The 16,281-nt window shown below is 44.1% G+C and overlaps 1 protein-coding gene across 4 annotated transcripts in view; it reads right to left on the reverse strand.

Moving 5' to 3' along the window:
• Positions 1-16,281, reverse strand: part of cntfr (ciliary neurotrophic factor receptor) — a 105,996-nt gene that overhangs the window by 41,706 nt on the left and 48,009 nt on the right. For all 4 annotated transcript variants that reach the window (XM_027010375.3, XM_081702534.1, XM_081702535.1 and 1 more), the window contains one exon: positions 4,480-4,719. In XM_027010375.3, the coding sequence (XP_026866176.1) occupies positions 4,480-4,719 (240 nt within the window). The remainder of the gene's footprint in view (positions 1-4,479; positions 4,720-16,281) is intronic.

Below are 16,281 nucleotides of genomic sequence, written 5' to 3' on the forward strand. Positions count from 1 at the left end.
GTGTGTTTTGGGGTGCTGCAGATGTTTTTCACTCAAGCCACATTAGTGGGAGCCACACGGAATTCCACATGATGTCATTTGGAATCTAAACTCATTCTCAAGGTCCGTCTCCCTTGTTAACATTTCATTGATCAAAAATCTTATTTTAGATTGAGACTGAAATGTTTTCATTTTCAGACAGATATGTTTGGTCTGGCATTGAACGGATACCATCATCATCTATCCAGGAATAACAATACTGTTATGCCATTGTGAAATGAACCACAAAAAAATGTAAATTACTTATCGATCCCTTTGCCTTGCCGTATGACATCTATCTTAAAGATGGGGACATGTTTGACAATACCCATATTCATTTTCATTAGGTGTCAGCACTTCATTTGAATTTACTGATGCAGGGCCTGGTGGGTTTTAGAGAAATGAGCCCCTATTCACTACTTCTTTTATTCTTTCACCCCACCTCTCTTTCTACCTCATCCCTTTTGCTCTCTATGCCTCTCCCTTCATGAGAACTCGCACAAGATAGATGAAATGGAGAAAATTTGATTAGAGAGGAAATCCTGGAGGAACAGTCTTGTAAATTACAGCTAAAGTTCAGCATCGCCGCTTCCCAAAGGATGAGACAAACCAGCAAAGTGGTATAAATCTGTAGTGAAAAAAAGGGCACTGCTGTCATGTCTATATATTTCTTTCCCCATTCCCCATACGCAAAAAGCTCCCTCCAAAAAATATCAGCAGAGGGATAAAATGTTTCCAATTGGCCCAGGAAATTCCCCTCACTTGAAAAGATGCCAAATCCATCAAAAACGCTAAGTTTGATTCACTAGCATTAGCACACAGAGCAATTGAACTATCTGCTTCCTGACAAAACAGCATTCATGTTTTAATAGAGTCAGGTAGATTTGATGAGATGAAGAAAGATGTTAGGTATTCTATATGTTTCAGCTAACTTACAGTCTTCTTTATAATGCTAGTTCCAATGTCTCAGAACTAATTTCAGTAGTGTGTGAGACTTAAATCTCATAAATCTTGTTATCAGCAGTTGTCTGGATGTTTTAAATAATTAATCAATGCTTTAGGTCAAAGCAAAGAAATCCTCATGAAAACCCATCTCTGGCTCTTCCTCTCAGGGTGACTTTCCCTGGCCTTTGTTATCCAGAGCTGATGGAATTAGTGTACGCAACGTTTGTCAAACTCATTCTCTGAAATCCCAAAGGATCTGAACAGTAAACAAAATATCAATCATGCTCAAAGAAGCTGGCAGTGTGGTGAACCTGTCCTTAACAAAATACAAACAAGGGCTTAGTTTGTCTCTAGCAGCAATACAATACAAACCATATTTGTTATAAAATGATTTTAAAACAAAACTCATTTAAAAATATAATGGATGTCTGTCCTGTTGGAGATTGGGGTGAATAACTACTTTTGTTTTTGTTGTAATAGCCAATATGTTCCAGAGTTGGCTACAGTGCAAGAGCAGCATTTCCCAGTCCAGTGCTTGGTGATCTGCAGGCAGGCCACCTTTGTGCTCCCAGCACAACTATACTAGACATTCAGTGATCCCAAGATCTTGGTTCAAGCATGATGAAAGGTGGGATATAACAAAAAGTTGGACCATCTAAGGGTTCCCAAAATTATTGGAAAACATAAAGCTAGAAGATCACTCATGATGTGGAAGAGAGGGGATTGCCAATGGCCAAAGTAGACTGAAAGATTTTCTGAACAGCATTAATTTAACAACAAATCTAGATTCCACATTTGTGGTTTATCAGTTGAAACCATGACAACAGTGGGCTTATCATCAGTGCACATCACTGATGAAGATGTGCCACTGAAGATATATTTTTAAATTGAATGCTTATACAAAAGGAAAAAAATAGCACAACTCCAATCCGCTAACCCACCCTCAAGGCCCTTGGGAAGCCTACTCTCTCACTTGAGATTATGCTCAGTATATTGTATTGTTGCTGTTGTATGAAGATGTATTCGTGGTGTTGCTGTACAGTCATATGTTTTTCCTTCTTAAGGCAAAAATAATAAAGTTTGATAGTCCGGAACATTTACAAGCATACCAAACAAGCATAACATGGCCCTCTGCAACCACGGCAGAAGACTCTCCGCCTCAACCCAACTCTCTTCCTTAACAAACACAGTAGATGACTCCAACACTGGCACTCGACGTTGGCATGGCCGGCTTCCCCATAGCAGGTTCTCAGTAGTGACCACAGGCAAAGTCTTCCACTCCTCATCTCCTCTGCTTGTACAGCGCATCTCTGTGCGGTGGCTGGAACATGCAGTCATAAGTGTTTTCTCTCTTAGCGGAGCAGAGATGAGCCACAGCACGGGGGGTGACAGGAACTTTACAAAAGTCAACTTGTTCCCCTTCTTTCAGTCTACATGCATCAGCTTTACATGCATTATTCTAGGACTGATACCACAGTCTGGCAACCGAATGAGAATTGGGCTGCTTGATAACTGAATTTTTCTTTCAATCACTTCTTTCAATTGTAAAGCTCTGGATGGAGTGGTTTGGGAATAAAAAGGCATGCTGGAGCAGGAGGATTACAGCTACCAGAGGGCAGAGCATAACTACAATATCTGGAGAATATTGAGGTGGGTGAGATGCTGGCAGTGTGGAGCTTGTAGGGATGGTTTGTCATTGAAAGAGTGGATGTGTAGAAGGAAATCCGGAGACTTCAAATGGAACAATCGCAGACCCAAAGAATGCAAAAGCATAAGGTGTGTCAGGGTCTGTGCCTAAAGAATCAAACACCACAGTCTCACTGCACAAAGCCCAGCAACCTTTCTCAAGTTATCACATTTATTGCCTGTTCCAGAACCTTCACACAGTTTCTAAACAGGAACACTGATGGAAGATACCACAGTTTCAAAATTGGTAACAACCCAAGCCAGTGGTCACTTGTGGTTGCCTACAGTCTTAGGCATTGTAATTACAGGGTAAAAAATAGCCTGCCTCCAGGCTTACAATGGAAGCTGAGTTACAATCTGATCTGAGGATTCCTGCTGGCCAGGCCAACGTCATCCATGTCCCCAGGGTCCCTGGTGGGTGGTCCTGTGGTTGCGAGCGACTGATGTATCTTTCTGGCTGCGAGACTGGAGTGTGCCATGCTCACTCGACCAATCAGCTTCAACACTTATCAGGCATGTTGCAAGTAGCTGCTCGCCCTGCTGTTCACATGGGATGCACCAAAAAGAAAGCAGCAGGCATGGCCGCAGTGTTGGGGTGGGGTGGATGGGCGGTGGGTGGGGGGAGTGTGGAGGTTGCTGGATAGAAAAAATGGCCTTTAGCAAAAGCTGCAGGCCGCCACTCTGTCAGAGCACAGAGGAAAAGACTCGAGACACTAAACACGTAAATCTGCACTGTCACTTGCCAAATTAAATAAACCATGCTCTTTTGAGTAAGACATTATTAATGTACGCCCTGGCTGACAAAGAAACACATCGTGTGGAGTGTTAGAACCCATTAATCATGTGAGTTCACTGATATTCCACAGTGGCATTCTCAAAGGCCCAGTAAGCACATACACAGCTGAGGAAGCATATTCCTCTTGTAGTCATAAGCAAGCTCATCTCCTCTTTTGGTCTTCCAATTTCTCTAATTTAATTAGTGCATTTAACTGCTGTCAGAGACAGTTATGGCAAGCATCTAGTCACCATTATTGATTAGAGGTACATGGCACAGTGTAGCTCTCTATAATAATTTGCTTCTAGATGTTCAGAACTGGGGAGAAACTGTTCCCTTGAGACACACCAAATTCCTCCTTCAAACCACCTGCATTCGTCACAGTCGCAAGCTGCGAGACCTTAATGACCTGGCCTATGTGCTTCTTTCAGCCAAATGAGATAACAGTCCATTAAACTGTGTACACATTCCAGTGAGGATCACTCTGTGTTTGCAGTTGGAGATGGAGCTGGCCGCTCCTTGTCTGTCAGTGAAATGGGGCACAGGACCATCCTGAGCGGCACAGCTCCGTCAGATGTCCGGCAACCTGCCCCCGACTCCACCGCTAATCAAAGCTGTGGCGCCATAAATCACCACGGCTTAACAGACATGACACGGTGCTCGGCCCCTTCTGACTCCCACACAGAGAGAGAGGCGGCAGGGTGTGGAGGTGAGGGGGATTTTTAGGGGTGGATGAGGGTTGGATATTCGGGAAGGGAGGCTGTGAGATGTTGATGCTTGTGGTTATTAATGGGGCTCTTCTGAGGCACGGTGGGGGTTTCCAAACACAAGCTTTTTGGCCACTCTGTCAGGGCAGGCTGGTCAAACACATAAGCAAGCAGAGGCTTGTTTAGTTGTGAAAGCAGCACAGTAAACAGTACACTGGGTCAAACTAAGGGCCAGGATGAATCTGGGGGCGGGGGGGAGACCAGAGAATCCACTCCAAAGAATGAAGAGTAGAGGGAAGCATTAAAAAAAAATACAATCAACATTAGCAGGGCAACAGGGACACTCACAGCCAACACGGAGCGTGATCTGGTCGCGCCGTTGCCCATCTGGGTTTTGGTTCTGGAAGCAACTGTACAGGCCATTGCTGCTCATGTCCACCTCCATGAGGGTGAGCTGCGGGCCCTTCTCTCGCCGCTGCGCCTTCACGTCCGTCCCATTCACCTTCCACGTGACTGAGGCATCGTTGTCCAGGGAGCCGCACTGCATGGTCACGTCGTTGCCGATCCGCGCATACTGGATCCGGGCTCCTGTACACAGAGTAGACCACAGTCAAAGGTGCATCACGCCCTCTCCACTCACCTCATCTCAGTGCACATGAGCTAGAGCGAACTTAGAGCAGCCAGAGGTGCCGGGCAGAAGTCATTTGCTGCTTTAGGTGGATTGTGTTAAGACTATATGAGGAAATATAGACCTTTCCCCCACTGTATTTGTTTCCATTACAGAATGCAAAAGCTATCACACTTTTTCAGCCTTGCAATACATTTAAATACCTCATTTGTTTTACAATAAAAGGTTGATTATTTAATAAATGTTTGAATATTCATTATCCTACATTGTTTAGTCACACGCCACTAAATGAGGATTTGTGGCCTACTCCCTTCAAAGTCAAGAAATCTTATTCCGCTTCTTCATACATAAAGTTATAAGAAGCAAGTCGGTGAAATACAAGCACAGTACACAAATGTACAATAGACACACATGCATTACAAAAGTAACCCTTTTATGTTTTATGCACAATAAATCAGGAAAAAAAAACCTTAGCTCTAAGGCTTTCATTCTAGGCCTGTCCTTCCACAACCTGAGCAAGCTTAACATCCCCAGATGCTCCGACACCACCTTGTGTAATTAGGCCCTGCAGACTAGTCAACATGGTTTTATCTTCTGGACACTATGATTTTTCCCATGCTATTGGAGTCTCATGTTTCAGCACTGTAGAAGAGAATCAGAAATGAAAGCGCTGCACTTTGGAGACATAAACATTCCTGCTACCTGCTCTGGATCAGATCCTGGCATGGAATCACCCCCTCAGGGTCCAAAGACAAGCTGCCATGAAAAATATCCCTAAGGAAGCCTTTTGAGATTCTCTTGGGAGGTTTCTCCTTCCCCTTACTCAAGTGGACCAGAATTCCCCAAACTGATGATGGCATGTTTGTATTTTGATTTGTTTATCCATAGCACCGGTATCTCAAGAATGGCTAGCAGCGTTTTGGCTATAAGGGGCATTTGTGCTGTGGAGCAGAAAGCCCACCCCAGTGTCCTGTCTGTGCCTGTCTCTGTCTCTCTCTGTCTCTGTCTGTCTCTGTCTGACTTATGAACATCTACAAGGCCTTGAAGGTTCATTTATAACTTAACACTTTTTTTTTTAGCTGTGGTGTGAAATATCAGAAACATGCTGTTTGTAACTGGTAGCTTTCAGTGACAAAGTCATTTTAGCACCCAGCTCAAAGCATAATTGAATTTCTTTATATTACCCCCATGACTTTTCCAGCTACACAGAAGAGATGACAATTCTCCAAAAATATTTACCACCCAAAACAAAATATTCACCCAGAGGATTAAAGACCTCACAGAGCTTGAAGCACTCTGAAGTCCTTTTAAGATCTTTCTACACCCTCATAACTGACCTCTCAACAAAGTGAGTACAACAAAACAGAGAAATGTCTTCCCTCCAGAACATCATCGTGGGAGTCATTGGTTTACCCTTCGTCTTCCGCCCATTCAGTTCTAATTAAGGGCTTGTCTTTCAATGCTCTTGCACGTTGCGCTGATTTTGGCAATCTGGCAGCATGTGAATACATTTATATATTTCCTGCTACCTACCCACTTATCTGCAGCCACTTGGAGCTGGCAACGATAGGGCACAAATCGCTGGCCCCTCGGGATGGGAAAACAAAACTCAGACACAAAAAGTCATATCTGCTGCTTTTTGATAGCCTCGAATGTTTAATCCTTATTATGCTATTTTAACAGGTGTGTCTGTCACGGCCTTATCTGATGCACGATGACTAGATGTATTCCAGCCCAATTCATGCACACGCACACATATACACACACAGAGGCAAAAAGCTTGTGTGTTTGTCTGTGGAGTAATGCATATTATCATCAAGCACACAGACGTGCCCTCATACAAGCCAGACAAACCACTGCTGACTTCCTGTGAGGTTTGTAGCCATTCCACTCCATTGCACAGCTTCAAGGACAATGGCTGTGTGCCTTTTCAGGAGAGGGTGAAAAAAAACACACACACATCCACACAAATCCGCACATTTGTACAAATTTGAGATTGAAAGCAGTCAATTAAATTGGCACTTCACATTGCTAGATGTCAGCTGGTCACAGACCTTAGTGAAGCCTCGCCGGGGTGGGGTGGGGGGGGTGACGGACTCCACCCCCACATGGAGTGGCTGGAGTTTCACAAACCAGAGATGTGCAGGCCTAGCCAAGGAGTGCTTGGGGATTCTGCCATGGCTGGTGGAGGGGCCAAAAGCTGGATCTCCTGTCCAGATGAAGAACAGCTGTGTCCATGTTCGATAAACAGGCAGCCAAAACTGTAGTGCACGATTAACCAGAAGCTGCCTCTATGAACAAGAAGCTGCCTCTATGACTCTATGAACTGGATGTACTTTGTTTTTTGGTTTTGGGTTTTTTTGGGGGGGGGGGGGGGGGGTGTTTGGTTTGTTTTTTGTAGGGTAGAGGAACAGGTAGAGGCAATTTGAAGCGAATTAATTTGTCTTTCCTTAAGAGAGCACAGCACATGTGGCATGTGGGGATCAGCTAGGGTTAACATCAAGGAGGAACAGGGGGAAAACTGTAACTGCATGTGTAAAATGTAAAAAAAATAAAAATAAACAAGAGGGAGCAAAAAACCTTTTGGATCTCCATTACAATAAGAAGGCATTTAGAAACATCTTATTGTATGGTCATAAGACCATACATTTTGCAAAGCTGCATCATCTCTTGTTGCCATGATGTCTAACGACCCCCCTCCCCCCCACAATGGACTACCGGCTTTGGGACACTCAGTAGCTGTAGTATGCAGAACTCTCTTCCACTCCCTCTGATATTGCTACACGGTGGGATTGGTGCCCAAATGAAGGTCACGCCAAGCTGCATGCAGCAGAAAGGTCAGTGGGATTAGGAGGCTTTGGAATTGACACGGTACAGATCAGGAGCCTCCATCCGGCCCCTGCAGCTCTTATGGCTTAACTGCTCCAGCCAGGGAATGTGGGCTTGGTCACACCGTTTATTTTTTCACTCTGGCCCAAGTGGAGAAAGCTTGCTAACCCCTAGCTTCCAGTGCTCTATTGCACTCTCTCTCTCACCCCCCCACCCTTTCCCACCAGACCTCCCATGATGTACAGCATGCTTCTCTGGGATGGAGTGGTTGGTATATTTGCGCTTGGACATCACCCTTCTCCTCTGGCTGTGACTTAGCAAAATAACTGAAAGGGAAACAAACTAAACATCTGCAAGCCACCGAGGTTGGATACTTCTTAAAGGTCTTTGGTCCAAAAACAAAAATATTATGGTGAATTGGTCAAGCTTTATCTAACCTGTTCAACAGGTACATATGCACTGCCATGACACCTCTTGTAGTGAATGGTGAGTGTGGAGAATGTCACTGTTACTGTCAAGCCAGTTAGTTGGTATTTTCATCTGAAGTGACTTACACTATGCCAGCTGCAGGGAAAGAGCCAGATTGGTGTCAAACACCTTGCTCAAGGCTGTAACTGTAGTTGCATTTTATTAGTTAGGATTACACTTTTGCCCCCTCTGGGTTTTAGTCTGCAAACAATTTCTGACACTTTATTGGTTATATTATTGCTTATAACATTGGATGGCCATGTGACATCATAAATTGTGGCTTCTGTTTGTGCATGAATGTAGAAGCACAGACATGCTTTGTTTTGGTGGAAAAGCAGCAAAGTGGAAGCATCCATCTCCACTAACAAGAGGGAACATAGGACCATTTCTGATCTGTGGCATAGCCAGCTCAAGTGCCCAGTCACATGTGTGGTGAATATGCTAATGTGCCAAGACAGCTCTCTATGAACCAGATCGTAGTTCTAACAGAGTGATGACTCCCACTCCAAATTGGCATGACAACACCTTCGCTATCTCTAATACCCAGTGCATGAGTTCCCAGTCACTACTCACAGGTGCTAAAGAAAGCCTGGATTCTGTTGGAATGGGGTAAGGTTGGAGTTTTCGGCCTTGGTTTGGAAATATCAGACATGTAATCAGGTGGATTGGCTGAGTATCATAGGCTCCCTGCCACAGTACACCAAGCACTCTTCATAGTGTGTGACTTTCAACTTATCTGCTTGATGCTGATGCTGGCAGCATCTGTCCTACACTGCCATTGCAGTAAATGTTACTGTGGCAGCAGTAATGGTATGATTATAGTGATTGCGATGATGTTATGATTATAGTGGACTGCTGAAACAGGCTTTTCTGTCTTCGTTCTTGTAGACTGCCAGAGGAGCCTCACAGGGAAAAACACACACTGTTCCCAGAGAGGGAACATGCGTACATGATTAGGAACGCGTGCCTTGCTCTCGGCCAGTCTGCTGAAGTGTGCACTACACTGACCTGCCTTCCGCATCCTTGAGGCAATCTGAAAGACCTGGACTCGACGCACACACTCCACTCAAAAGGACAACAGCAACAATGAGAAAAGTAAAGTTTGGACTTCACCAGGATACTTTATCCATATTCAAAGAAGTTCCTTAAGTCAGAAGACTGGAGAGCGAGTGCAAAGTGAAATGTGTTTGGGGAAGGTGGTTCAGCATGGAGATCACAGATAACAAGCAAGATCAGCAGCCTTGCTAGTGTCTTACCTTAGAGTTGACTTGACCCAGAGTCTGGACACCCATAAGCAGTGGAGAACAACTCCATCTTTACATGAGAGCCTTGAGACAGACAGAGCTTCAGAAACAGGAGTAAGTTTGGGCCACAGTGCCATCCGCTAGGCAGCGTGTGAGCACGTGACGTGCCTGCAGCCATCTACGGCCTCCTGTCTGCACCATGCACCTGCTCTGCTGCAGGTGGGGCCCAGCAGACAGCAGAGAAAACACAGCTCCGACCCCTGATTGTTTTCACATTCATCTGTCGGCCCCACACAGCAGAATGAGGAAAACAAGCAGCCTGCCAGTGGAATGTAAACAGCCCCCAGCTTCTCTGTGCTGGCTACCCAACCTGCACTCATCTCTGGGGAAGAATCTAGCCTGCCATGCCCTGCTCTCCCCAACAGCCTTTGCCTCTCAAACCATGCTCCATCCACTTCCACCACTGAACACAAACACCACTGAACACAAATAAAGGAAACATACCTGGATATCATTATGGCACTCCAATAGTTTACCTCATGTACATCGAGGCCTGAAACAAGCAACGGCTGTGCACACATGATGGCATGGAAGAGGGACACACACCCTGACGGAGGTCAGGGAGGAGCCCAGATCTCTCTCGGAGCAGCAACAAAGCGAACCATAATTTGTCTCCATTTGCCTGCCCATTGTTATTGTTTCCACTAATCAATCCTGTTATTCAAAAAAGGCCCTTTAAGGGTTTTTGCACAGTTTACTTCTGAGGGGAAACTCTTACATGAGATGGATTTGATGACTCCATGCGATGAATACTTTCACATCCCCCAATTTAGAGATGTTTTTCTGCTCAGGGGCTCTTAGTGTTGAAGGGATCTTGGTGATTTGAAGAACACGAAACATCTACTCATACATCATTTATCATGTTGAAAAGGGACTGTTGAAAAAAGCACTTGATGTCACTTTGGCCAGTTCTGATAAAGTCTCTGGAGAAAAGGGGAATGCACTGGTAACTTTTGAATTCATTAATATAATGTAATCAAATTGTTCCCACAAATCTTCATAAATGGATTATGAATTATGACAGGGAAATAGAAATGCTTCTCCTGGCTTGGCCCTTTTAAGTGGCAAAAAGAGATAGGAAGCATAGGAAGGCATCTGACCATAGAATTGTTATTTGCTGTGCATATATTGTACACTGCTCTTCCATAAAGTTGGATCTTTATACAAAACCACAAGATCTGCTCTCTCAGGCTTCTTTGATGTTCTCTACTATGTGACATGGAGGTACCACTTGAGGTTCACCTTTTCAGGCAGCATCTCTCTGCACTGTAAGAGCACTGTTATCGCTGAATGAGACAAGCTATGTCCTTCCAGACATTTTTACTTTGCTATTTGAGGTCTAATTGAGGACTAAGGGGATGTTCTCAGTCATGCTCATACAATGCAAAGCCATTAGAAGTATTGATCCCAAATGCTCCTCTGGCCTTTATCAACACTTTACCTTGAGCCCGCTGCATCACCTCTATCAATAACCCTAGCCGAGGGCAGCTAATTGCAAAGAGGCATTGAAACATTAGACATGGAAGCCAAAAGCCAAGGCCTGACACAATGCTGGGAGTCCCCTGCTGGCCTCTGTAGGACACACTCATTTTTAAAGGGTGAATGCTATGGGAAGGCAACAGGAGAACTGCCCCACATAACCCCACATACCACTACACAAACTAACATTACATTTCACTTCTCTAGCTTGTCTCTCTATTATCTCATCTCCTTTGCCACCTCTATTCCCCTTGTACTTGTGTCTTTGTCTCTGTTTCCTGCTCCCAACCACCTCTATTCTCCTCTCCTCACCTCAGCTCCCTGTATCATTTCCTTTCTCCTCCTCTTCTTTGCCATCCTTCCTTCAGCCAGGGTCACTTGGGGTGGTTCGTGGGGCAGCAGGTAGCTGATACAGCCCAGCCAGAAATCTTTGGAATCCCAGCGTAGTTCACCTGCTTAGGCCCGAGGTCTGTAGCCACATAATTGACGTACCAACAGTGCAAGTACCCAATGCACACATTGCTTTCCCTGCCTCTAGACAGGAAGCAACTGGGTCTCATCACTGCAAGACCAGGTCCCCACGAGGAAACCAGTCACAGTCGGGGAGGGGGTGGGGGGAGTAGTCAGTCTGATGGCAAACATTTTCACTGATGGTGGGTGTAATGTTACATAGAATGATAGCTGAGCTGGATTATGCTGATCTGTCATCTTTCTAATAGATGACATCATGGTCATCTGTGCTACTGGGCCCATACTCATGCCTCAAAATGTCACATTTGTTCCTCTTCAAGCTTCTGTACTACATGCTTCAAAATATCAACATCATGATCTTGAACTGGACAGCAACCTGTGTTAGAATGATATATTTGGAAAAACTATATATCATGGTGATTGATGTGTATGTTTGATATATGCAGTACCAGTCAAAAGTTTGGAAATACCTGACTGATTATGTTTTTCATAGTCTTTTAATCTAATGATTTAAATTCTAATGGTTTAAATAATGGCTTAAATTCATGTTTAAGACAAATATAAATGAAAAAAGAAATTATATATATATATATATATATATATATATGTGAAATTATATATATATGAAATGCCTCCTCCTTGAAATGCCTCCTCTGCAAATAGTTCAGAACTACTCCCTCACCATACAAGTGCTCAGCATATGTGAGAAGTTCTGATGGAAAAACATCATATGTGGTTACCTCCTGAAGCTGGCAAAGGGAACACCAACAGTGTGAAAAGCTGTCATCAGTGAAAATGGTATCGAGTAATATAACAATATTTGTTTAAAACAACATCACATAAGTGTTATTTTGCTGTTCTGATAGGTTCACTATTTCTCTAAAATGCAGAAAATAGTAAAATTAAACAAAGAGTTGGCATGTCCAAATTTTTGGCTGGTTGCAAATGTTATCCATGACAAAATATTCTCTACCCAGCATGTCATATAGATTTAAAACAATGATATGGTGTCATCCATTAGAATTGTAATATGAATCTACACTATTGCCATAGTGACTTTGGAATGTGGGAAGCCAATACACACAAGAGCAAGACATTCTGCTGATGTGCATGTCTATCTATTTGTGGTCTTGCTTCTCTGATGGAGTTATGTCTATGGCTACTATATGACTGTGCGGGAGTAGGGAGCCTTCAACTGAGTAATTGTGCCAGGTATGTGACTATGTGGGGAAGAGAGGCAGAAGGAGTGTGGAACTATTATTAACTCCCCAGTGGCCTCTGTTAGGAGGACTCCCTGCACTTGACTCACACTGTGAACAATCCCCCACTCCCCCAGTTTCCGATTGGACATTAGAGCCACAACTTATAGAGCATACTGCAAAAATCTCCCCTTTCTCTGCTCAAGGAACCAAATGATAACATTACAGAAGGTGGATAGGTACCGAATAGGGTGTCAAGCCATCATCATACCTGCTTGGTCTACCTTAGACGGTGTGCTGTGGTGGGGTTGGAAAAGATGGGGGGAGGGGCTAGAAGCCAGCAAATTTAAGAACTTGCATCGTCTTTAAACATACCGTGTTCTGCATTTCTGCTTCGGTGAATCTTTTGCAAATGATCAATGCAAACAAGGATCAGCAGCCTAATTATTGAACAATAAGGAAAACTGGCAAACCTCTGTTTTTGGAAGCCACAACTTGACCACCAGCCTGCACAGGAAATTAAATCAAGGAGCAGGCATTAGTCAGCCGAGACAAACATTCGGTCTGTCACTCATATCTCTCCAGCCACAGCATGAGTACGCATATTGTACGCATATCTCTGGATTAGTCTCAGTGGAAGCCCATTTGGTAGATATACTGGCACTGCCAAACATGCAAAAAGAGGTATTTGATCATGTACAGTAATTGCTCTGATGTTATAACTCCATATATATTCATGACATTTATAGTGATATTAAAATATAATTATCTTTACTTAATGTATCTGGAGATATGCTTTATTTTCATAGTAAATTATGTTTCAAGTGCAGGTTCACCAAACAATGTTGAGTTTAATCTGTGCAAGGACATAATTTATGCAACAGAAAAATCTCTGCAGTGGCAGAACCTAAGCAGTTTTCAACAAATGCAATAATACTCACAAATGCAACAACAAAAAAGGTATTAATACGCTCTTGACACAGAATGTGACCTTCAGTGCTCATTTTGGAGCTGCTAATTGTGTCTTGTGGGTTCCCATCCTGATGAATGACTCAGCTTTTATTTTCCCCTCAGTCAGGGCAGTAGCTAGTGACCTCTGATGTGTTGGTGCTCACGTCCAGTGAGAGGCCAAACTGTAAATTGGAAGTAACAGAATGATAATAGCTTTGTTATAACTCTGTGCACTACTGCAGAGTTTATTCACAGAAAAGCTAAATGCTCTCATTACATGGATGTGTGAGAGGAAACAGTTAGTGAAGGTTAGCGTGCAAGGTTAATACCAAAAATGGTGGATTTAGTGACCTCCATAATGCCGCTGTGTGCATGTGTGTCCACACGAAGGTGTGAGGATTAATGTTGCGCGGGTTTCAGTCCGGTGGTTCTGGGCCCTCTGTTATGTGGCAAGCACGCACACATGCAAGTACACCCACCCACACGCACATAGTTCAGACCAGGCCTTACACACAATGCAAGCGTCACTTTGATGAATTAGCATGGCAGAGTTGGGAATGAAAAACATGGCATTCATCATGGCGAGTAAAGTGATTGCTCTTTAGCACTTCCACAGCTGCCGGTGCCTGGGAACGTGAGTGAGGGTGCATTATCTAACCATCAACACTAGCTCCATAATGCCAGGGGCTGTGAGGCGTGGAACAGGACACATCAAACAGAGTTGGAGACAGATTAGGACTGGGTCGTCAGTGTCCAGGGGGCAGCTGGTTCACACAGGATGCTGGAGGGATTCTGGAATGCTGAACATGCTGCTACTCTGAGGTGAACTTCAGTAGACTTGTTTTTCTATGTTTCTTTTCCTTGCTGTGTGCATCCAGACTCACATAAGGTATTTCATATATTTCAGGACACCTGTGTAGACTTCTGCTTACTTCATGCATGCATGAGCCTCGCGTTGCCAAGCTACGCTCCAAATCCGCAGGTAGCTTCCTCCTCTCCCGGGTAGCATTTTGCTCCATAATGCATTGGAAAACATGGCGGAATCCAGGAGCTTTTTTTTATCAGGGCTCGGCATCAGATTGCGGCTGTCGCGCATAGCTAATTCTGCACCACACTCGGGGGATGGGGATATGGCGACAGGAGCCTTTCAGGAGCCGTTTGTGTTCCCGTCGCCATCCCTCCCTGGATTAATGAAGCTCCGAAATAGAAACTATCACTTGCCAAATCACAACCTGTTCTGCTTAATGTGTTTGGCTTAATGAGCTCAGGGAGAGACAACAGCAGCCAGAGAGCACAAGAGAGAAAGAGGGAGGAAGAGACAATGAGAGAGGAAGACAACACATGCTATGCTTTCAGTCTAATACAAATTTTGTTTACTGGCTTTCTGTGTTACCTCCAGAGGCAACAGCTATGGAGGTATTTGAGGGTTAGGAACATGTTGCTATCCTTTTCACCTGTGAATATTTGAGTCTGCTTGACTAACCTTTAGTATTTAATGAAAGGCCTGTCAAGTTGTGTCCAGTGTCTTTGTGGAATCCGCAGAAATTCAATGTTTCTTAGCATGTTTCTTAGAAATTACAACAGGCCAGCAATGACAACAGAAAGAAAAACAAGAAAAAGAAAAAAAGAGAGAGAGAATGGGAGGGGAATAAATGCAGGTCTAGAATGTTCCAGGCCCTCAGCATCTCCCTCAAAGAGCTGAGAAGATCGATATGCTTCAGAAGATAAGCAGCAGACTTGCCTGTACTGTTTCAGCTAATAAATCCCTATCACCTGAAATCAAATCCTGAACTGGAGCACTTCCAGCCAGGCAGGCCTTTCACAAGACAGTACAGAACTCACAGGTACTCATGCCTCTGAATGACGTCAATGGACAGGTCTTATCAGTTTGTTATACACTCCTAGAGTGTATCTGTGTTTCTGTGTGTGCGCCCATATGAACTCAGATGGCCAGCTCAATAGCCAAAGGCACAAGTTACTTTGCTTTCCTTATCAGAGAGATAATAAAGCAATATGACAATAATACACTGTAATCTGCTGTTGAGTCATGCTGCCTCACAAATATTATATATAAAATACATCTGAACACATTCTGATTTGCTCTCGTTTAACCCCCCATCCACCAACCCACACTCCCTCCACTCTAACTGCATCTACACTGAGCTCACACTGTTTTGTTTTGTTTTTTTTGTTTTTTTGAGACACAGTATCCACTACTTCCTTCCTCTATCTGCTCCTGTCTAAGCTGGTCGAGACTCTCCAGCCACGAGCCCGTTTGCGAAGCAGTGAAAATCCATCCAGGCCCGTCGTACTTAGGCAATCCAATTCCCGCGCGCTTTAAACCAATTTCCCAGCCTGGAATCACTTACGTTGGTTTGGTAGAAAAGGTCACACAGGCAAAACAAAGCTGTGTGTATTTCTCCTCACACAAGGGGGAAATCTGCCTCATGCATCAGGGTTAGCATTGCTATTCATTATGATTTATAGTTTATTGCTGTAAATTGTGACTTTTTTACATATACTATATTACAAGGATTACAGTAGATTGAATGCCTCTTCATATTGCCTGTTACTTAGTCCACACATTTCACCCAACATGGAGTTGACTGTGGGGAGGGCCAGTAGAGCAGGATCGCTACACCATCACTACACACACAGCGGGATAGTGGAAAGTTAATCACACAATTACAAAAAAGGCCAAGGAAAGGTCGACACAGCCAGAGGTTGGCAAAATTCCGGGTGAGATTATCCCAGGCGCGAGGAATTAAATTCCAGAAAATCCCTCTGTAAATCCCAAATCACCATCGCGGTGCCGGCTTGC

This window comes from Electrophorus electricus, chromosome 19 (assembly GCF_041902795.1).
Source record: "Electrophorus electricus isolate QZ-2024a chromosome 19, ASM4190279v1, whole genome shotgun sequence".
Lineage (NCBI taxonomy): Eukaryota > Metazoa > Chordata > Actinopteri > Gymnotiformes > Gymnotidae > Electrophorus > Electrophorus electricus.